Source organism: Schistocerca serialis, chromosome 2 (assembly GCF_023864345.2).
Source record: "Schistocerca serialis cubense isolate TAMUIC-IGC-003099 chromosome 2, iqSchSeri2.2, whole genome shotgun sequence".
Lineage (NCBI taxonomy): Eukaryota > Metazoa > Arthropoda > Insecta > Orthoptera > Acrididae > Schistocerca > Schistocerca serialis.
This window is the reverse complement of record NC_064639.1, coordinates 547,454,446-547,478,616: the sequence shown is the minus strand read 5'-3', so window position 1 is coordinate 547,478,616 and position 24,171 is coordinate 547,454,446. Positions and strand designations below refer to the sequence as shown.

The window sequence follows — 24,171 nt, the reverse complement described above, 5'->3', positions numbered from 1 at the left end:
GCTAAAGCGTTATTAAGAAAAACGTTGGTAGCTGTTAATACATTTGAATATCTTAAAGTTTTATTTAACGTAACTTATTAATAAGATATCTAATACATAAATAAACCTACTTCCAAGAGCGTAACAACACCAGTGTACGTGTGCTACGGTTTCTGACCAATCATCGAGTCTGTGTTTGTTTACATCAGGTTTATTCTAATGATGGACGGATTATAGCAAGGATTAGTCTGATGATCATATCTGTTGCATGCTCCAGTCGATCACATGCTGATAATATTAGGGCCATTCAAAAACAAACGAGGCGGAAGCTGTAAAAGGAAAACCGTTGAAGGGATTGTGATACCGTTGCTTATGGAAGAAGCCTTATATAAGAGCGCTGAGGCTTCAAACTCGCCGTTACAGGAACAAGGACGCACACCCACGTGATGACAGACCGAGCACGTGCACGCTACGACTGTTGATAAAATATCGATATGTTGATTTTTTTCCAAAAAAATGTCAATTTTTTGGGCGATAACTTTCTCCCGATATATCGATATCTAAAAGGCAATATCGAGTGCCAATATTTTTATATTATATTATATTGTTTCTCAATTTTCGGTAAATATTTGAAATTGTTCCTTTGAAAATGTAGTAGAACCTAATTTTACTTTCACTGTGTGAAGGGGTCTTACTAGTTTTTGAACTTTCACCACGTCTAGTCTCTCTTTGAATGTGTGAAACAAGAAATGTGTATGGCACAGAGCAGAAGTCCGATTGCACTGGCATAGGGGGGAGGTAGGGGGGTGAACGGAAAAACAGATTTCCGATGTGAAGAATAGAAATCCAGCTGCGTGGAAAAAATTTTTTTTAACGCAACTAGTCTGCCATTTCTTCACATCGGCATTCATCAAAAACAGTTGCTGAAAATGATGAACAAAAACCTTTATGACAATACTGGTCTTGGCGGTGTGCGGAGACGTGTGAGGGTAAATGCTAACGTAATAGGCGCTCGGAGCTACCAACAAACTGCAAAATTTAACTTCACGACGCAACTTTGACACTACAACTGCTACGTCCCTGGCGTTTGCAGAAATGAAAAAACAGAGATTTCGGCATGAAGTGTTCCAGACGAATCCGATATGTGACGAAACCGAACGACGGACCCATCGGACACCTTATATTGTGCCACTTACCTGCAGTTACAATTGTTAGCATAATGGTTATCACCAACCGTGAACATGCAACGTTTTCATTTCAATTCTTGCTTTAAGGGGGATAAGCAGGCTGCTAGATTGTTTATGTGCAGAACATCTAAAAATAAATCGTTATTTAAATATACAGCTCTCAAGCCGGCTGTGTATTTATAATGTGCAGCCGATATTTTTATAGGCCATTGCGTCGATATTTTTTCCGCCTATATATTGATACCTTTTCTCGATACGTCAAGGACTATAAAGGTTACATTTTAAATATCGATATATCGGTTTCTCTATATTTTTAAATATATCAACAGTCCTAGTGCATGCTTGGACTATCCACTACGCTCAGTCGGGCTGAAATCAGAGAAATGGAAGCTTGAAAAGAAGAGCAAAGTGGTGCAGTGCGTTTCCTCGTGGTGGAAGGAGTGCGGGGAACGGGAATTCATCAAAGAATGGCACAAGTATACGAATAGCGCTGAATGTCTGTTGCAATTGCGACACTCAGTCCGTCCTCTGGGGCAAGGTCTGCACCATATCTCACTGGTCTTTAATAATGGCTGCATCTACCTTCTGGACAATGGTAATAGTAATGCGGTAAGGCGTTCCAGATCGTGTGTCATCGGTCAACAACATCCGTCCTTCTGCAAACGCTTCGTACATTTGTGCCATTTTTTATGAATTTCCCTCCGCTGCTCTCCTTCCGCCCTCAGCAAATGTACTACACCCGTTTGCTCTTCTTTTCAGGCTTCCATTTCTCTGTTTTCAACATACTGAGTGCAAGTGCTCGTTCTATCGTGCGGCGAGTTTGAGGCTTCAGCGCTCTTATAGAGACCACAGGTTATTTCGTCGACAATGGCACTGCGATTCCTATGACTGTTTTCGTTTTACTGCTTCTGGTTCGTTTTATTCTGAATGACCCTAGTAATTACACATGTACTACCAGGAAAAATTGTCTTCTGTGTAAGTTGATCTGTCTTATCGTATTTAAGTTCTTGTCTTTCAGTTTAGCCAAACGTATAACATGCGATAGCTCAAAATAAGCTCTTGTGGGCTAGAAATTTCTTCGGCCGACCTCGTCAGTTGTTTTCGGCAAAGGAGATGCGTACACAATGTCCTTCACACAACACCACAAAAACAAATCCCTAGGTGTCAGGTTCGGAAATCTAGGTGGCCAAGAGCAAAACACAGCGTCGCGACCGGTTCAAGTGATTGGAAGATGTTGATTTAAAATTGTGTGATCCTCCGTACCCGAATATGTAAGGTGGGCCATCGTGCACAACGACCGAAATTTTGAACTTTCTTATACACTCTCTGTTTTCTTATCGATGTATCGCTATAAAATTAAACAGTAATCGCCATATTCATTTTGAATTGCTCTGTACGCTAGTGCATGTTAAATGTTAAGTCAGCATACGAGGATTGCCTTTTTTTAAACCCTCAATCGGTAGCTAAATTAAAACCACAGCGAAAATCCGGTGTAGCTTTGTTCAGAAGTATTTCGCACTGTCTCAACTATGCCGATCTATTGCGTCACGTCGCACTTCACGGTTCTGAGGTGCAGTGAGCACTAACGCTACCTGGAAAATAATGTCTCCTTCCAAGTACGGATGCCCGCTCCGATGTTTCACGTGATTTCAGGCAACTCCACATAATGTACTGTCATGCATTTCCTTCTTCGTGACAGTTCTCCACCGCACACTGCAGGGCAACGAGGATGCTCCTGTTTTGTTTTCGATGGGAAGTCTTTGACTACCCATCGTAAAGTCGAGACTTTGCTCCTCTGGTTTTCGTCTCTTCTCTTACATGAACCGCTGGCTATGATGACTCCATTTTGGCACAGGCAACAAGCTTTAGACCAGCGTGGGGAACTGGTGGAAATCACAGGCGGTTGCCTTCTATGACAAGCGTATTGGAAAGTTGGTACCGTGCTACGACAAATGTCTAAGTCTCAACGACGACTATGTAGAACAGTAACTGGAAGGCGTAGCTAAATGTTACAAGTAAAACATTTTTTATTTTCACTGTCGTTGAATAAAAAATAGCCCACGTATTATGTGTTATACTCGTAAGGAGCGTCAAGCGAAGGAGTCCCATAAGTTCGTAGCGTTTTTCCATAACTTAATAAACACAGCAGATACACGTAACAGTGATTTTAGCCTTCAGTTGTATATTCTCCTTCGGCGTCTACCAATGCTGGGGTAACTTTTCGATTCCGCGACTGTAGAAATCATACGGTTTGAGGCGAAGAGCTCGTCTGAAAATCAGAGTGCGCAAGATCAGTTAAGGTGGGTGCGGAATGACTTCCCATCACGACTCCCGTACAGAGCTTTTGAACAGTGTAGCAGTATTCGGACTGGCGTTATCGTAGATAAGCATCACTTCACGCAGTCTTTCTGCTCGTTGTTGTCGGACAATGACTGCAAGACGTCTTAAGTTGTTGACCGTTAACGTCAGCAATGATGGTTACACGTCGAGGAAGCAATTCCCGGTACACCACACCGTCGCTGTTCCATAAGATGCGTAACAATATCTTTTGTGGATGCGCACATGTCTTTGTACGGGGAGTTGTTGCGTTATTTGGGCTTAATCATTCCTTTCTTTTCCTTATGTTAGCATAAAGACGCTACTTATCGTCACCAGTAAAATTGTCTGTGTTGTTTACGACCAAATTGATGATGAACACGCAGAGATGCTGATTATGTGATTTTGGCTTAGAGCACGCGGACCCATACACTCGATTTTTGAACCTTCCCCATTGCATGCAAATGTCGCACAATGGTGGAATGATCGCAGTTCACCACATTTGCCAGTTCTCGAGTACACTGGCGTGGATCATTGCGGATCTTCATCAAACCGCAAAGGTCCTCCTGAATGTGGAGAGTCACTACTGTCAAAACGATCCTTTTTAAAACGATAAATCCGTTTTCATGCCGTGCTCTGTCCAATGGCATTACCCCCATACACGACGCAAATGTTCCTGGCTGCTTGTGCTGCTGTCACCACCCTACTGAACTCAGACAGAAGAATATGTCGGAAATGTTCTGATTTCTCCACTTGGTACACAGCTCCACTCACTATCTCCAAATGACAAAATGACAATATGTAAACTCAAATATCAGCGGTAAACTACAAATAAAAAATGACAGTCGATAAATAAACCCGTTGCAGACGGAATACCAACATTCAAAACAAAAACGCTATGTACTTATGCACTAACCTTATATATCGAAAACTAAAATCGATCGACGAGTGCAACGAAAGGTGTGCGTATTGTGACAGTTGTAAGAATTTTATACGGGGTTTCTAAATATTTAGAAAAGCTGCTAAATAGATGGCGCTGTACGCTGTGCAGTTCTGTATAGTCGTGCATAATTAAACTCGTCCTCTGCAAGCACATCACAATCTTTTCGAAATGGCTACCACTCGCTGTACTGAGGTGGCACAAACGAACAATGAAATATCCTGTAGTGTTTCAATGACAGTGTATTCAGATGTCACACACGTCGCCCATTCAAGCTCATCCAGCGTGATTGAATGATTCCGATAGACAGTATCTTCAAATGTGCTCTACAGAAAGTAGTCTAAGGAGTCAGGTCGGCAGAATACGGAGGCCAATCCATCCTAGCGCCAGTAAATTTTCAATAATCCAACGCAATGACTCTGTTGCCGAAGTAGTCATCAAGAAAGCGAAACACCTGGTGGGTGCGATGTGGTCTGCCCCTTCCTAGTATGAACCACTCGGTGCCTGGTCGATCTTACACCGCTAGCTGTGTGGTGATAGATTGTTCCAAAACTGCAACTTAACGTTCATTAGTGATCTATCTCGCATGAAAAAAGGATCTGTAATGTCCCTACTGCAAATTACAGCCCAAAAAGTAATTTTGGCAGAAAACAGTGGTTTCGTTCACACAAACGGGGATTTTCGGAACTCAATAATCGCCAGTTTTGTCTATTCGCAACTCCATTCAAGTGTAAGCGTGCTTCATTTGTGAACGGGATGGAGCCAACGTCAATCTTTCATTATCAACCATTGCGAGGGTCTGGTTCGGAAAGTCAACCCTCTTGCCACACAGCTCGTACATGTATGGCCTGGTGACTGGCTTGGTGGCTTTGAATACTGAATGAAAACATGTGTAGGCTCTCAGTATTTTCTGCGTGCTGGAACGCTTCAAACCAGCCTCTGCTGAATTCTTCGAACGGATTTCCTTGGATTTCCTCGAATAATTTCAGAAACCGTGGCGACGTTCTGAAGAGTAACTACCGTTTGCTTGCGGCCAACCCCGCTAGATCATCAGCCATGCTGCCTGTCCGTTAGAGTTTGGCGAAGAGCTTGCAAATGGCTTTCGCGTCGGGATCTTTTGGACATCAGTCATGTTCGAAAGCTGCGCCTTATTGCCGTAGGAATGTCTTATAATCTGCAATATTCCAGCACCAGAAAAACACATCGTTCAATGGAATACATGATATCAACCGCTTCCTTCGGTTCGCTAACGTCCTTCACGCTGATAGCTCTGAGCTATTGTAATTACAGTGCCATCTCTTAGCAACTCCTCGAACTATTTGTCAACTTCTGTATACAATGAATGAATGAAATTATTCCGCTTTTGGCGGTTAAAACATTATTTTTATTTAACACATATTTGTCGCTTTTCTCCTTTCTGGTCTCACATTTCACAAACCACATGATATCGACTCCATATATTGACATGTTTGCACACCATATCTTACACTGTTTGTATGTTTACATCTTTGATGCTTTTGTGATCCATTTACCACGCCTGTCACACGAGATTTAAATGTAAGTGTTTACATCATTACTTCACTAGCACTCTAAAGTGTTTGATGTATGGAACAATAGATAAATTCATACATCCACATGCAACTTCTCATACGCATTATTTTCTTTATTAGTATTTCAATTCCCTGTGAATGGGGGAAAGGGGGGGGGGTATAAAACCGCTCTTCAGTCAAAGGCTACAAAACTATATTTAAAGATCCAGAATGAGATTTTCACTCTGCAGCGGAGTGTGCGCTGATATGAAACTTCCTGGCAGATTAAAACTGTGTGCCGGATCGAGACTCGAACTCGGGACCTTTGCCTTTCGCATGGTTCGCAGGAGAGCTTCTGTAAAGTTTGGAAGGTAGGAGACAAGATACTGGCAGAAGTAAAGCTGTGAGGACGGGCCGTGAGTCTTGCTTTGGTAGTTCAGTTGGTAGAGCACTTGCCCGCGTAAGGCAAAGGTCTCGAGTTCGAGTCTCGGTCCGGCACGCAGTTTTAATCTGCCAGGAAGTTTTATATTTAAAGACGTTCAAATATATAAACGGAGACAGCAACAGATGATTTTGTAGAAAATACATAAATGGACGATATTTATGATTTTTACATATAAACGGGTGACAATAAATGAGGATTTTGTAAAATACGCGTAGGTGGAAAATACTGATGGTTTTTAAAACTCGTTTGACGATTTTATATTACAGTTAAAATACTGCCACTTATGAACGTGAATTATGCCACGGTGTAACGGCGATACTAGGTGACACATGAAAAAATTGTCATGATGAACTTGCGATGATGAGTATGACTACGGGACCATGCAGAACCGCAAGTAGCCACTAGAAGTCAGCAGGGTGGATGAAGGGGAAGGAGAAAATGGCAAAATGGGGTGAGGTGGAACATTGTGATTACGGCTGGAAAGCGAAGTATATTTAGGGACGGATTTCATCGTTGGGGACTGGGAGTTGGTTAAAATTCCTGCCAGAGAGGATGGATATGGCATGGTGGTGCACGGAGGGGGTTAAGTCCTAAATACATCACTGTTTTAGTCTGAGGGATGGGTGTAGGGGCGCAGCAGGGTAACTGGGTTGGTTATTAGTGAGTGTGAAATCGGGTGATGGGACTACGCATTGTGATTAATGTATCGGATCTGAAGGTGCTCTAGGAAGAGAAGAAGGTATGGGAAATGGATGAGTCGGTACAAGATGCGAGTTGGGGAATGTAGGTGGGTGCGGAAGGCTAGACGAACTGCATGTCTTTCCAGGATTTTAAGTGCCTTATAGAATTTAGGCGAGGCAGAGATCCAGGCATTATTGGCGTAGGTTAGGATGGGGCGATTAAGAGACCTATAGGTGAGGATAATGGCATAAGGATGTAGACTCCAGGTACGGCCAGTTAGTAGTTTTAGCGATTTTAGTCGGTCTCGGGCTTTGTGTTGGACGATGAGGAGGCGTGCGTTTTTGCTAGTTTTCTATCGAGATTAAGTCCTAAACACATCACTGTGTTAGTCTGAGGGATGGGTTGGTTGTAGATGGAGAGATGGAAATCTGGATGACTGAAACGGCGATTGCTGCGAACGAAGATGGTGACTTGGCTTTTCTGTGGATTTACTTGAAGTTTCCACGTACTACATCGTTCAACTAGGAGATTCTGGTGGCGTTGGAGGGGGGCACGGAAGAGTTGAAGGGTGTGGTAAGTGGCTAGGTAGGTGAAGTTGTCGGCATATTGCAGGAGATACGTTGGGGGGTGGCGGTTTAGGAATGTCCGCAGTGTACATGACGTCAAGGAAGGGTGAAAGGACAGATCCAGGAGGCACACCTGCAGCGGCTCTTACACTGCATGTCATAGATTTATACTATTGAATAGATTACAACCTCCCATGTGAGTAGCTTTGAAATTTTCATTTTCAACATTTGTCAATTTCATGTTTACCTATATTATATTGATGACTGATTGTGTTCATAGCGCTTGAAAATGATTACGTCTCAAAATTGCGATCGCAATAAACAACGTTTTAATAGCCTGAACCGGAATGGTTCCATTTAAAAATTTCACGAAGGCTATGGATCCAGTCATCATCAAATTTCACAATAAACATAGTTTTTTGCAGTCGCCTATCGATCTTAGTCTTCAAGATATTTAATGCTGAAGTCACAAACTCCCTCACTGAACGCTTTGTAAACAGAGTGATTCTTATTAACTTTACAAAAAAAAAAAACTGGAGCGACGTAGATGATGCTGAGACAAGTAATTTGATACAAGGCACATGGTGCCGCAAATGCCCGAAGAGTGGATGACAGATGTAGATCATGTGACGTCACCAGATGGCCGTGTATGATTGTCGCTGGTGAGGCTCAGAGTTCGAATCTTGTGTTTGCCAGGAAGTACTATTTTCTGTGGCTGGACAATGAAGTGTTTATATTGAGATAATATTTATTATTTCATTTACGGGTCTCACGGTCCCCGCTGGTTTATTGCAAAGTACAATACAATAAAAAACTAGTGTACTGCGTGACAAGTGAGTGTAAGCTTCCGAATTGCGTCTGTGCCTGTAAACTACCTACGTTTGGAGATAGTAACTGTTCTCGAAAGAGCAGATACCATTGATGACCCTGCAGCTCTCTAGAATAAATAATAATTAATTGAAATCCTCAGCTGCCGACAGGTGTTGTTGATATACCTCGTTGGAGACAGCTGAAAATGTGTGCCCCGACTGGGACTCGAACCCGGAATCTCCTGCTTACATGGCAGACTCTCTATCCATCTTTTTTCGGTATTGTTCGTTGCGTTTGGTCTGGGCGGACGTCACAAGACATCCGTTCAAGTTTATCGTTGATGCCTGCAACAACAAGCTGAGCTACCCTACCGTGCGGGCGTCCATCTGAGCCACCGAGGACACAGATGAATAGCGCGACTGCAGGGACTTATCCCTTGCACGCTTCCCGAGAGACCCACATGTTACCATTTATTCTAGAGAAGCTGCACGGTCATCATTGGTATCTATTCTTTCGAGAACAGTTACTATCTTCATACATAGTTAAAGGCTGCCCGGCCATTGACCTTCGTCTGTGCGAATGCGCATAGTTTGCCCGAACTCTTACGGGAATCGTCACCTTAGTTGGCGCGAGTATTGAGTGGATGGGCAAATATCGATTAGGAACATTACATATGTAGATTGTGGACAGTTGAGAATGTGGGTCTCACAGGAAGCGTGCAAGGGATAAATCCCCGCAGAAGCGCTATTCATCTGTGTCCTCGGTGGCTCAGATGGAGCCGGTACGGTAAGTCACCGTATTCGGTCAGAGAGCTGGGTGGCCTCTGTAATAAAAAACTCACTGCAAGGATAAACAAACAAACTTTAACGGATGTCATGTGACGTCCACAACGACCAAACACAACGATCAACAACGAAAAAAAAAAAGAAAGATGGATAGAGCGTCTAGCATGTAAGCAGGAGATCCCGGGTTCGAGTCCATGTCGGGGCACAGTTTCGACTCAGGTCTTTCAGTGCTCTGTCAAACTCTTCACGCAGTATCTTATCTCCCATTTCATCTTCATCTACATCCTCTTCCATTTCCATAATATTGTCCTCAAGTACATCGCCCTTGTATAAACCGTCTATATACTCCTTCCACCTTTCTCCCTTCCCTTCTTTGCTTAGAACTGGGTTGTCATCTGAGCTCTTGATATTCATACAAGTGGTTCTCTTCTCTCCAAAGGTCTCTCTAATTTTCCTGTAGGCAGTATCTATCTTACCCCTAGTGAGACAAGCCTCTACATCCTTACATTTGTCCTCTAGCCATCCCTGCTTAGCCATTTTGCACTTCCTGTCGATCTTATTTTTGAGACGTTTGTATTCCTTTTTGCCTGCTTCATTTACTGCATTTTTATATTTTCTTCTTTCATCAATTAAATTCAATATTTCTTCTGTTACCCAAGGATTTCTATTAGCCCTCGTCTTTTTACCTACTTGATCCTCTGCTGCCTTCACTACTTCATCCCTCAGAGCTACCCATTCTTCTTCTATTGTATTTCTTTCCCCCATTCCTGTCAATTGTTCCCTTATGCTCTCCCTGAAACTCTCTACAACCTCTGGTTCTTTCAGTTTATCCAGGTCCCATCTCCTTAAATTCCCACCTTTTTGCAGTTTCTTCAGTTTCAATCTGCAGTTCATAACCAATAGATTGTGGTCAGAATCCACATCTGCCCCTGGAAATGTCTTACAATTTAAAACCTGGTTCCTAAATCTCTGTCTTACCATTATATAATCTATCTGATACCTTTTAGTATCTCCAGGATTCTTCCAGGTATACAACCTTCTTTTATGATTCTTGAACCAAGTGTTAGCTATGATTAAGCTATGCTCTGTGCAAAATTCTACAAGGCGGCTTCCTCTTTCATTTCTTCTCCCCAATCCATATTCACCTACTATGTTTCCTTCTCTCCCTTTTCCCACTGACGAATTCCAGTCACCCATGACTATTAAATTTTCGTCTCCCTTCACTACCTGAATAATTTCTTTTATCTCGTCATACATTTCATCAATTTCTTCATCATCTGCAGAGCTAGTTGGCATATAAACTTGTACTACTGTAGTAGGCATGGGCTTTGTGTCTATCTTGGCCACAATAATGCGTTCACTATGCTGTTTGTAGTAGTTAACCCGCACTCCTATTTTTTTATTCATTATTAAACCTACTCCTGCATTACTCCTATTTGATTTTGTATTTATAACCCTGTAATCACCTGACCAAAAGTCTTGTTCCTCCTGCCACCGAACTTCGCTAATTCCCACTATATCTAACTTTAACCTATCCATTTCCCTTTTTAAATTTTCTAACCTACCTGCCCGATTAAGGGATCTGACATTCCACGCTCCGATCCGTAGAATGCCAGTTATCTTTCTCCTGATAACGACGTCTAAACTATTTATCGTCCACGTTTCACTTCCATGCATGGCTACACTTCATACAAATACTTTCAGAAAAGACTTCCTGACATTTAAATCTATACTCGATGTTAACAAATTTTTCTTCTTCAGAAACGCTTTCCTTGCCATTGCCAGTCTACATTTTATATCCTTTCTACTTCGACCATCATCAGTTATTTTGCTCCCCAAATAGCAAAACTCCTTTACTACTTTAAGTGTCTCATTTCCTAATGTAATTCCCTCAGCATCGGCCGACTTAATTCGACTACATTCCATTATCCTCGTTTTGCTTTTGTTGATGTTCATCTTATACCCTCGTTTCAAGACACTGTCCATTCCGGTCAACTGCTCTTCCAAAACCTTTGCTGTCTCTGACAATTACAATGTCATCGGCGAACCTCAAAGTTTTTATTTCTTCTCCGTGTATTTTAATACCTACTCCGAACTTTTCTTTTGTTTCCTTTATTGCTTGCTCAATATACAGATTGAATAACATCGGGGATAGGCTACAACCCTGTCTCACTCCATTCCCAACCACTGCTTCCCTTTCATACCCCTCTTATAACTGCCATCTGGTTTCTGTACAAATTGTAAATAGCCTTTCGCTCCCTGTATTTTACCCCTGCCACCTTCAGAATTTGAAAGAGAGTATTCCAGTCAACATCGTCAAAAGCTTTCTGTAAGTCTACAAATGCTAGAAACGTAGGTTTGCCTTTCCTTAGTCTTTCTTCTAAGATAAGTCGTAGGGTCAGTATTGCCTCACGTGTTCCAACATTTCTACGGAATCACTCCGTATACAGCTGAATTATTTTAGAATATAGACAACAGACAGAAAGAAAACGGCAAATAAGTAATCAAACAAATTACATGTGAGGTGAGAGAGTTTAGCAGTGGCGTGGCTGTGGTTGCAGGTGCGCGACTTCGACGTGGACTTCGACGCGAACGGGCCGATGGTGCCCGGGCTGCCGGCTCGCGAAGCCAGCGACCGGTCGCGCCTCTTCCAGGCGCGCTTCGACGACCTGTGGGAGCGCTTCGAGCGCTTCAGCGACGGAGAGCGCCTCTTCGGCCTGCCCGTCAACGACTACCCCATCCTGCACAACCGCAAGAAGCAGCTTAACCTCCTCGGCAAGCTGTACGGCCTCTACTTGCAGGTCATGAAGTCCGTGGACGGCTACTTCGAACTCCTCTGGTCAGACGTCGACATCGAGGCCATCATCACCGAAATCACCGACTTCCAAAGCCGCTGTCGCAAGCTCCCGAAGGCAATGAAGGACTGGCCCGCTTTCCTTGACCTGAAGCAAAAGATCGATGACTTCAACGAGTCCATTCCATTGCTGGAGCTCATGGCGAACAAAGCCATGAAAGAGCGACACTGGCAAAGACTATCTAAGGTATTTATTAGTTTTAAATGTATTTCATCACCACGGACGGAGCCGAACCCCGTGACAATTCCTTTATTGCGGGTGGAATAATAACCGCTACCAGTCACAATAGAATATGACTTTATTTAACACACGACCGGTTTTGGTCTTATACTTATCTCCAAACGGTTTACATTCATGATTCACTGTTGAAGGTCACAGTTACATCAAAAATAATATGATGATAACTAAATAGACACAATTGAAACATTTGAAGGTGGCTAAGCGGTGTTTATTGTAAAATATCGTACTACTTTCATATAGCTGGTGTATGCATGACGTTTTCACACAGCATTTGCCATATTCTTCTAGAAAACATTTCGTCTTTTGCACGTTAAGTGTATATTACTCGTCATTCTAAATATTGGTGCTTCCATATTATGTCTTTGATAAAGTAGTGGTACTTTAGGTATTAGTAGTTTCAGAAGTACATGAATTCACAACATCCAATGTGCTTACATTGGAAAACAGATTGTGGTCAAAGAGCATAGTTCAAAGAAATACAGAGACGTTCCACAAACAGATACATACCAGATATTACAAATTATGAAAATGAAACTGTTACATGATTGTGGAACTACACTGTCATTTATAATATACTGAATGGTTGCTGGCAAATTATATAATGTTAAATAGATACTGAGTTTTTTTCAAAAAATGTATAATTGTGGGGGATCCATAACTTACAGTTTTAATGAAATATTTTAAAAACCAATAACTGTAACTCATGGCCCCCTCATAACTAGTAATTCTTTTTTAAAAGTGTCCATTTAATCTTGTGTAATTTGCCAGCAACCACAAAATATATTATAAATGACAGTGTGGTTCCACAATCACGTAACAGTTTCATTTTCATAATTTGTGATATATGTTATGCTTCTGTACGTGTAACATCTCTGTACTTCTTTGACCTACGCTCTGTGACCATAATCTGTTTTCCAATGTAAACACATTGTGAGTGCATGTGCTTCTGGACTTATTAACACCTAAACTGCAACTACTTTATGAAAGTCACAATATGGAAGCACTAATAGTTAACATCATGACTAATATACGGTTAACGTGTAAAAAACGAAATATTGTTGTAAAAAAATGTGACAAATGGTATCCGGAAACAATATGGATACACCAGCTATATGTGAGTACTATAATATTTTACAACGCATGTCGATTACCCAGAGTTTCATTTGTGTTTATTTAATCATCATCATATTGTACTTGATTTAAACAGTGATCTCCAACACTAGCTATGAAAACATGTGCGTGAACGTAAACCACCTGAAGGTAGGCACAAGCCCGAAACCGGTCTATGTGAAAGAAAATCACCTTCTATTGGGATTGGTAGCTGTTATTATTCTACACCCTATTCTTTTACTTTTCGAAATGCAACAAGTTTCCTATTATCTGGGTGCGTATTATCCGGCAGATGATTAGCCGTGAACAGATCAACAATTTATAAAAGAAAAAAAAAACGGTTTAGGGTGTTAAGTTATAATTAAGACTGACATTTTTGTTTACAATTTAAATTTCTTGTTATTAAGGCGTACATAACGAAAAAATCTGCGAGTGGTTAGACAGCGATGTCTACCAACCGGGATCTGAGAAGCTACGCGCATATTGTGAACAAAGTATTAGAGTGATTCAGAAAGAAACGAGTTCGAGTTTGTAAAATGAAAACTGCTGGATGACTGTAATGTCATTGCCTACAGAAGAAGGTGTGGTCCTTATACAGGGTGTTACAAAAAGGTACGGCCAAACTTTCAGGAAACATTCCTCACACACAAATAAAGAAAAGATGTTATGTGGACATGTGTCCGGAAACGCTTAATTTCCATGTTAGAGCTAATTTTAGTTTCGTCAGTATGTACTGTACTTCCTCGATTCACCGCCAATTGGCCCAATTGAAGGAAGGTAATATTGACATCGGTGCTTGTGTTGACACGCGACTCATTGCTCTACAGTACTAGCATCAAGCACATCAGTACGTAGCATCAACAGGTTAGTGTTCATCAGGAACGTGGTTTTGCAGTGCAATGTTTACAAATGCGGAGTTGGCAGATGCCCATTTGATGTATGGATTAGCACGGGGCAATAGTCGTGGCGCGGTACGTTTGTATCGAGTCAGATTTCCAGAACAAAGGTGTCCCGACAGGAAGACGTTCGAAGCAATTGATCGGCGTCTTAGGGAGCACGGAACATCCCAGCCTATGACTCGCGACTGGGGAGGACTTAGAACGACGAGGACACCTGCAATGGACAAGGCAATTCTTCGTGCAGTTGACGATAACCTTAATGTCAGCGTCAGAGAACTTGCTGCTGTACAAGGTAACGTTGACCACGTCACTGTACGGAGAGTGCTACGGGAGAACCAGTTGTTCCCGTACCATGTACAGCGTGTGCAGGCACTATCAGCAGCTATTGGCCTCCATGGGTACACTTCTGCGAATGGTTCATCCAACAATGTGTCAATCCTCATTTCAGTGCAAATGTTCTCTTTACGGATGAGGCCTCATTCCAACGTGATCAAATTGTAAATTTTCACAATCAACATGTGTGGGCTGACGAAAATCCGCCCGCAGTTTGTGCAATCACGTCATCAACCCAGATTTTCTGTGAACGTTTGGGCAGGCGTTGTTGGTGATGTCTTGATTGGGCCCCATGTTCTTGCACCTCCGCTCAATGGAGCACGTTATCATGATTTCATACAGGATACTCTACCTGTGCTGCTAGAACATGTGCCTTTACAAGTACGACACAACATGTGGTTCATGCATGATGGAGCTCCTGCACATTTCAGTCGAAGTGTTCGTACGCTTCTCAACAACAGATTCGGTGACCAATGGATTGGTAGAGCCGGACCAATTCCATGGCCTCCACCCTCTCCCGGCCTCAACCGTCTTGACTTTCATTTATGGGGGCATTTGAAAGCTCTTGTCTACGCAACCCAGGTACCAAATGTAGAGACTCTTCGTGCTCGTATTGTGGACGGCTGTGATACAATAGGCCATTCTCCAGGGCTGCATCATCGCATCAGGGATTCCATGCGACGGAGGGTGGATGCATGTATCCTCGCTAACGGAGGACATTTTGAACATTTCCTGTAACAAAGTATTTGAAGTCACGCTGGTACGTTCTGTTGCTGTGTGTTTCCATTCCATGATTAATGTGATTTGAAGAGGAGTAATAAAATGAGCTCTAACATGGAAAGTAAGCGTTTCTGGAGACATGTCCACATAACATATTTTCTTTCTTTGTGTATGAGGAATGTTTCCTGAAAGTTTGGCCGTACCTTTTTGTAACACCCTGTAAGAGCGCTGAGGTCCCAAACTCGCCACTAGAACGACATGGACGCACACCCAACTGACGATTGAGCGAGCTCGTCGAGGCCTGAGGTACAGACAGGCCGTGGCGTGTACGTCACAACACGTGACACTGTAGGTCTTTGACAGCGCGTTTAAATACATGAAAACTCTCTATAGCACAGGACAGAGTTACGACCTTTCGTGGGTACCTTTTCAATTACTTGCTGATTTCCCCTGAGCCTGCACAGAGCCAAGAGTTCGCGAAGTGCGGCGGACAAGCCGAATAGTGTGACATCACAAGTTCGTTGCGAGCCCGTATTTCTCCTGGGGTCCGGAGCACGTGCACGCGTCCACCGTCCACTGCAGTCAGTAGTACTGCGAATAGATAAATTAATGCTCCAAAGGAGAGTAAAGAGGTATAGTACATTTCCTGACAGCGGACGGAGTCCGGAGAACGGAAATTCACTGAAGATGGCACAAGCACACGAAGAGCACTGTTTGTCCGTTGCAAGAGTAAAGGCGTGGCACAAGCGATTACATCGTTGACGCGTGATGCACGATCTGGAATGCGACGCCGCATTACCGATACCATTATCCAGGAGTTGGATGCCCTCGTTATTGGAAGACCGACGAATAACGGTAGCAACCATTGTCCCAAAACTCTGATTTAGAGTGAGAATTGTATGGGCCCTTGAGCCGTCCTCTGACGAATTTCCGTTCCCCGCACTCCTTCCGTCATCAAGAAACGCACAAAACCCCTCTGCTCTTTTGAAGGCTCCGTTTCTCTGTTTCCGCACTACTGAGTGCAGTGAACGGTCGACAAGTACACATGCTCGCTCTGTCGTCACGTGGGTGTGCGCCTCGGTTTCTCCCGAAGGCAGTATCTTTACAAGCACTCTAGCGGTTTTCATTTTACAGCCACCAGCTTGTTTCTTTTTCAATAACCCTAATATGTTCCGTAGAGGAAGAGAGCGAGGACGAGGAACCAGTACTACACAAACCGAGGCTCTGAAATGCATCGTTGATGACGTTAGACAACGTAGGACAAAATTTGACTGTACCCATGTTTGACTCTCCGGTGAAAAACGACAGTCGTCAGGGAAAAAGTTGAATGAAAAACACAAACAGAAAACTGTGGGCCGGCCGGAGTGGCCGTGCGGTTCTAGGCGCTACAGTCTGGAACCGAGCGACCGCTACAGTCGCAGGTTCGAATCCTGCCTCGGGCATGGATGTATGTGATGTCCTTAGGTTAGTTAGGTTTAACTAGTTCTAAGTTCTAGGCGACTGATGACCTCAGCAGTTAAGTCGCATAGTGCTCAGAGCCATTTTGAAAAATGTGGGGTTATTTGTCGAAAGTGAACTGAAAGCAACTAATCGAAATAAAACTTGTTTTAGGTGTAATTTTGTAAGTAAATGTGCAGTTCCCTGTGCGTTACACGTAAGTACTGCAGTGGACTTTCAAATATAACATGTAACTTGCATTTCAAATAGCAGTTTTCGGTAGAAACATGGGTATTTTGGATTATCTTTCTTCTTCCGTTTTCCGTGCAGTACTAGGTACGCTATGACCCAGATAATCGGGAGCTAACTGTAGATTTAGTTTCCATATGTCGTATTTTGTGCAGGCGGTGCTGCACAGGTAGTAAATATTTCGAGAAACTTTAAAGGGAGCCACATGAATCATTTAAACTTATAGTTCTGATGGAACATAAAATTTTTCATTGAAGCCTACGCGGCGTCATTACTGCAGTGACGTCAGTAGCAGGCCTTTGTGGACTCCAGCGCACCCTTCAGCCTTGGGTTCGGCTCTAGAGGTCCTGGCTTCATGACCCAGCGAGGGCATTTTTGCCGATATTTTCGGTTTGCCTGGATGGAGGGGCAACTGAGGTCACATTCCAAGTAGCGACCATTTTGACAGTCAGATTGTTAGCCCATCACTTTCCAGGGACCGTCGAGGCAAGTCTTCGGTCTGGAATCTCATTGACTGGAGTTGAATTGTCTTCATAGTTGAGTCCTGCGTCGAATGGAGCCCCAACGGCTGGCGAAGAAATGGCTGGAGACGCCTCAGACTGTGGTGGGATACCAACCTGATTGTAATCAGCCATACTGCCCGACACCCAAGACTGACGGTCTGAGCTGCTATTCCTTTTCATAGTGGAACCACTTTGGTTATCATCCACAGCACCCTCACACTACAGCGGTACGTCGACGGTATTCTACGCCCCGTTTTGTTGCTCTTCATGGCAAGTCATTCTGGGCTTACATTCCAGCAAGATAAAGCCCGCCCACACATGATGAGAGTTTTTATTGCTTGTTTTCGTGCTTCCCAAACCCTAACTTGGTCAGCAAGATCACCAGATCTCTTCCAAATTGAGAACGTTTGGAACATTATGGACAGGGTCCTCCAACTGCCTAGCGATTCTGCCGACCTAACGCGCCAATAGGCCAGAATTTGGCAGGATATTCCTCAGGATGACATCCAACAACTGTATCAATAAACTGCTTGCACAGGAGCCAGAGGTGGGCCAACGTGTCATTTATTGACTTGCTCAATCTATGAAGCTTTTTCTCCTGAATAAATCTTCCATATTTTCTGAAATTGTAATTATCTATCTCTCTGTACATGTACACCACATCAACCGATTTCCGACCCATTCCGATAATTCATTTGTGGTGCGTCGTTTTTTTTTCTTTTTTTTTTGTCTTGACTGTATATTATAAAGACAGAGACAGAGTATTTGACCCCAATAGAGCGATATGAAGCATACTGAAGATGAGGCGGTACAGTACGTTGGCATATATATTACAGGAGTATGAAAATAGAAGGAGATGAAATTTATTGTCAAGCCAGCAGAGTATTTGGTACAAATATTAAGTAAGAAGACGAAGCGATGAAATTTACTGACAGGACAGTAAAGTCATTGTTTGTGTGTGTGTGTGTGTGTGTGTGTGTGTGTGTGTGTGTGTGTGTGTGTGTGTGTGTGTGTGCTGAACAGCAACAGTTTACGTAATTATATTTTTTATTGTACATATTAGAACATGGAGCTTTTTTATGCATCATTTTTAATACTGTATTGAGGTAGTCTGGAGAAGAGGGGTAGGGGAAGGAGAGGTGGGTGTAAGGAGGGAGAACGACGTGGGTTGTCACATGATGCACTTCATCTCAGTGGTATTGAAAGGTTCAGTATCGCTTTTAAGTGTAAAGTGGGCAACATATTGAATTGTGAAGTCATTTCCCCTGCATATAAGCAACCCAAAAATATTAGCAAAAATGAAGCCGGGACCTCTAGATTCGAAGCCAAGCCAGAGTGGTGCCCTGGAGTCCCCATAGCACTGCTACTGATGTCAATAACAAAAAAGATATCGTACGGAGCCATATTTTATTTATTTGTCATACGGCAAACCAATGTTTCCATATAGTATAACGTGTAGTGCAAAGTTTGTTGTACAGGAAGTAAGGCCAGATCCGGGTCGAATCCGTGGGGCTTATTAATAACCGTAGCGGGTGTAACCACCAGCTTGAGTGAGGTTTTTAGGTGGTTTCCCACACTCGTTTAGCCAGAAACTGGGCTGGTCCCCACCTTCTGCCTCAAACAACACGTTACACAAACAGTCAAAATACGATCACAAACAGAACAAAGTTCACACAATCCGCAGACGGGGGATGCACACTACTTCCCTGCGTGAGGTGACTGACGATAGCGGTGACAGGAAGGGCATGCAGCCGAAAAGTTAGCTAAAATTAAATCTCCACAACTTGTGTACCACAGAGGCCGCATCTAAAATGGTGTAGACACTAATTAACAGAAGAAGAAGTCGAATGACAAATTAAGATATCCAATTTCCAAATAAAATAGAATCACAAATTTTTTGCGGAATAGAGTAAATGGGTTCAAAGTGGAGGCATAATGAAGAACAATTCTTTTAAGTTTTGGACGCTAATGACAATTATTATTTGTGTCTACTAAATCTGATATCGATTAATATGCCTCGTTTATAACTGTTAATAGCTTCTTCAGGTTAGTCACATTTAGACAATCGCTTTTATTTCTTAAAGCTCATGACCTACCAATTCGACGTAGAAGCAGAAGATTTCAAACTGAGAAACGTGATGGAAGCGCCGCTGCTGAAGTATAAGGATGACGTCGAAGACATTTGCGTTAGCGCCATCAAGGAGAAGGACATAGAAGCCAAACTGAATCAGGTAACCGAGTGACATTTGCACAGTGAAGCACAGACTCTTTATTTTAATTATCTGCGCTAGCAAGCATTTATAGTATTTATTTAGTGTATATTGCATTTTACAGTACTAGAATTCTTTGTGAAAAAATAAAATGAAAGGGTCGTATACAATGCTGGCTCGGAGACACGAGAGCGGTTATTCGACCGCCCAACTGAAAAACATTTCGGTCCTCCGCGCATGATGAACCTTTTTCACAGGGTGTATAAGAGTCCTGTCCTAAATTTATCGTTGAGTATACGTGAATGTGATGTGGCGCGACGTTTGCGTTGCATATTGATCAGAGGAGAATGAAAGTGAAGCCCAGTACCAGCAGATAGCTTACTCGTCTCGAATGCAACAAAAGGACTCCATGGCTAAGTTTCCCATCCGACGGACGTATCGTCATCAACTATGTCGCACGCACACAGTCCAGGAGGCACTGCACAGAGGTCTGGAACTGAATTGAGGAGAATCGCGCAGAGTCTGGCGATCAGAAACTTTACGCCGCCAACTCTCCTTAACTTGTTAGCCAAATACTGGCTACGATATTTTCTTCCACAATTAGGATTCTAACAGGATGCCTCCGCACGTGTGTGCTTTAGTCACCTCGGCGGCGGAGGCAGGTTTTTGTGTAGTTATTTATGCACACGTATCGTCTTACGGTGCAGATGAAGCACAAAACATGTTTTCTGTTTACTAGGATCCACGGTCCTACAATAATTTAAAAAATCAACTTTTCTGCCTGGACTGTTAAAAATTTATTTATTCACCACGATCGCGGTATCACGTTATTATGCCGTTTACAACTGCTATTGAACCTATGTCATCTGCTCGCATAATTTACACCGTGCCTCCACCAGGTGGGACATTTGATAAATAAAATTGCTGGATGCTACCACCACAGATCCTTTCTTTAGTGCCAGAGATACAGTTTTACTAATTTTCTGTGTTCTACTTTAAATGAATTAATACAAATTAAAATTTTCTTTAAAAGTGTCGTGTTTCTAAGACAGAGTAGGGTGTATGATCTTTTCTTATTACAGGACCTACATTCTGTGAAACTAATAGCACTAATGAATACAGTAATAGAACCTTTCATATATATTCTTGTATGCTGCACTATTTCGCAAATCATTACATCTCAAAAACATAGTCGATAGCATGACTCACCCTCCTCCCAAAAGTTATACTCCTCCTCCGAGAATGCCGTTAGGTATACGGCGCCTCGCTCTGGACTCGTGATCGGGCTAGAATCACACGTCACCAGAAAGGACAGAGACACGCCAGGAACTTGTTAAATACTAAAAAAGCGCCGGGCTGGCGAGACATGTCTATACCCAATGCTACACCCCCAGTAACTCTTCCAACTATTGGAAAGCATTCCGTCGACTCACCGACAATAATTCCATCCCTCACCACCCCCACCTCCGTAACAATCATCCTCTATCTGACAGTCTGAGTAAATCTGCCATATTGCATCCTAAGTGTCCGACATCTTCACAATTCCTGACGACCCTTATTTTGATTCTTATCTGTTTCCTACAATCCATGAACACACAAATACCACTGTCCAATTCCTGGCTCCCAATTTCCATCATATGGACGTCATACCACAATCAGAATTAAATGCAACAATCACAGCATACGACATAAAACAATTATTTTACAAAAACCGCATCACTTCTCCTGATCAAGACGGCAACGCGTACCGACTTCTAAGAGAATGCCCCCTCTCCTCTTTCATCGTCCTTGCAATACTTCATAATACGATTCTCTCTACATGTTGCTAACCTAAACTGCGGGAAACCTCCAAAATCCTAGATTTCCGTAACCACACAATCCCACTACTGATATTGCCTCTTACTACCCCATTAGCCTCACTTTAGTGTTCAGCAAAGTCCATGAATCCATCTTCAACCGATGCTTTCATCAACACCTGAACCAACACCGCCTCCTTCCTGTTCACCAGTGCTCCTTCTGTCCCAACTTCTCCTCTGGTGACCATCTCCTGAACCTCAATCATCGCTTGTCCATCTCAACATACAAAAGTCCGCCATATATGAATCGCTCGACCTGGAGAAAGCCTGTGACACATATGGCATTTCAAGATTTAGACTTATTCACTCCAAATAAATATGTTCAACTTACTGCATCCTTCCTATCGAATCGCCCATTCTATGCCACTATTAATAATAACTATTAAAAACACCTTCCATTCCACGACAGATGTGCCCGAAGGCTCCATTCTCTCTCTTCTCCTTTATCTCCTCTACACTACTAACATGCCCAAAGTACCTCCACCAGTCCATCTTCATTCCAGAAATTCCGACGACCCCTTCAAATTCACCTCAATCAGTTTGCCTCCTAGTGCACCCAATGGCTCCTCAAGAACAATCTCTCCACAACCCAGGCGATAAATATAGGAAGAATCGCTGATAGCTTCCGCCTCCATGATTTCTACCTCAGAACTTACAGCCATCATATCTAGTTAACCACACATTAAAATATTTTGGACTAACCATTGGCCAGCAACTAACGCGGGAACCTCATCTAGTAACCATCCAAAAGGAAGCCCACAATAGACTGAAACTACTAACTGACCGAACTTGGAGACTACACCTCTCCACACCTACAAAACCTTGGTCCGACCGATCTTCTCCTGCGCAAGTGTTTCATAGATATCCACCCCCCCCCCCCCTAAGTTCTATCAGTCTCTCCAAATCCTTGAACGTCATGCATTCCACTTTGCTTTCCACACCTGTTTCCCTTCCCCTACATGAATCCTTTACTATCTCGTCAAATTCACACCTCCTCTCACTCACACTGAACATCTTCGAGCAAACTACACCATACGCAAACCCTATATCAATAACCCTATTTCTTCCCCTCTATTTTCCATTTCTAGTGTATTACCATGCCTATACCGACACATTCCACCAATTCTACACTGGAACACTTTCCATATCCTCTTCCTATGAAATTTCAACCGTCTCCCATCCAAGACAATGAAATCTGTCCCGACATTTACCCATTCTACCAACTATAATGCCATCTCACCCCTCTCATCTCACCAGAGTCCTTTTCTCCCAGTCTTTCCAACCCTTTGTTCCTCCTTCATAACATGGCCTTAGCGACACCCTCTAGTACTTCTCCATTCCTGTCTACCCAAACTCCACTCCGTCTTCATCGATGCTGGCCATCAGTTTTCTGTACTTATACCAGTATCCTCCCACCCTACTAAACACCTAACAGCTTCCTCGCCTACAAGAGGCCATTTTCTTAGGGTAGTTCCTTAATATTTAGTGACAGTGCAGTGCTTCATTTTTGAGATCACAGTTCTTATATCGCATTTAAAGGTTTTAAATGAAGATTAGATGGGTAGATCACGTAACTAATGAGGAGGCATTGAATAGAATTGGGGAGAAGAGGAGTTTGTGGCACAACTTGACTAGAAGAAGGGACCGGTTGGTAGGACATGTTCTGAGGCATCAAGGGATCACAAATTTAGCATTGGAGGGCAGCGTGGTGGGTAAAAATCGTAGAGGGAGACCAAGAGATGAATACACTAAGCAGATTCAGAAGGATGTAGGTTGCAGTAAGTACTGGGAGATGAAGAAGCTTGCACAGGATAGAGTAGCATGGAGAGCTGCATCAAACCAGTCTCAGGACTGAAGACAACAACAACAACAACAAATGTCTTCTTATTGTTTTCGCTTTACCATTTAGTTTCTGTTTTAAATTTTCAAAACTACTAAATTAAATTTCTTTTATAAAAAAACTCAGTTACATTCATCCTTAAATTTTAAAATCATGGTAAATATCTCACCTTTTAATTTTTTTCGTTGTTCTGTACGTTTCATACCGTTTGGCTTAAGAGCGGAATGATTGTACCGTGTGAGGCGAAGGGGATAAAACAACAATGAAGAAAACAATAACATAGTCAGCGATTTTCCTTTGATGTATGACTGTCCTATCCAGTTAAGACACTAAATCATCTCCAATTAACCCTTGATCGCAAACTAACATGGAATCCTGCTGGTCATCCAAAAGAAAGCCCGCAATAGACTATATTAACAGGTCGAACAAGAGCACTGAGTCTTTCACGATACGAAGCACGTATAAAAACTTTATCTAATTTAGTCTCACCTACGCGAATGTCGTCTGGAGATAAGCTCCACGAACATTCTATCTGAATCGCTGAACACATGCAATTCACCTTCCTACCCGAATCCTCTTGCTCACCACCATAAGAATTCTTTATCAGCACATCTCATTTCCTCAACTCCTCGCCCACATTGAATGCCTCGTATACTCCGTGCGTCACGTAAACTTGACTCC

At 42.8% G+C, this 24,171-nt stretch overlaps 1 protein-coding gene across 1 annotated transcript in view; it reads left to right on the top strand.

Moving 5' to 3' along the window:
* Positions 1–24,171, top strand: part of LOC126456197 (dynein axonemal heavy chain 8-like) — a 503,569-nt gene that overhangs the window by 136,031 nt on the left and 343,367 nt on the right. The window contains exons 15-16 of the mRNA XM_050091951.1: positions 11,800–12,279; positions 19,669–19,815. Of these exons, the coding sequence (XP_049947908.1) occupies positions 11,800–12,279; positions 19,669–19,815 (627 nt within the window). The remainder of the gene's footprint in view (positions 1–11,799; positions 12,280–19,668; positions 19,816–24,171) is intronic.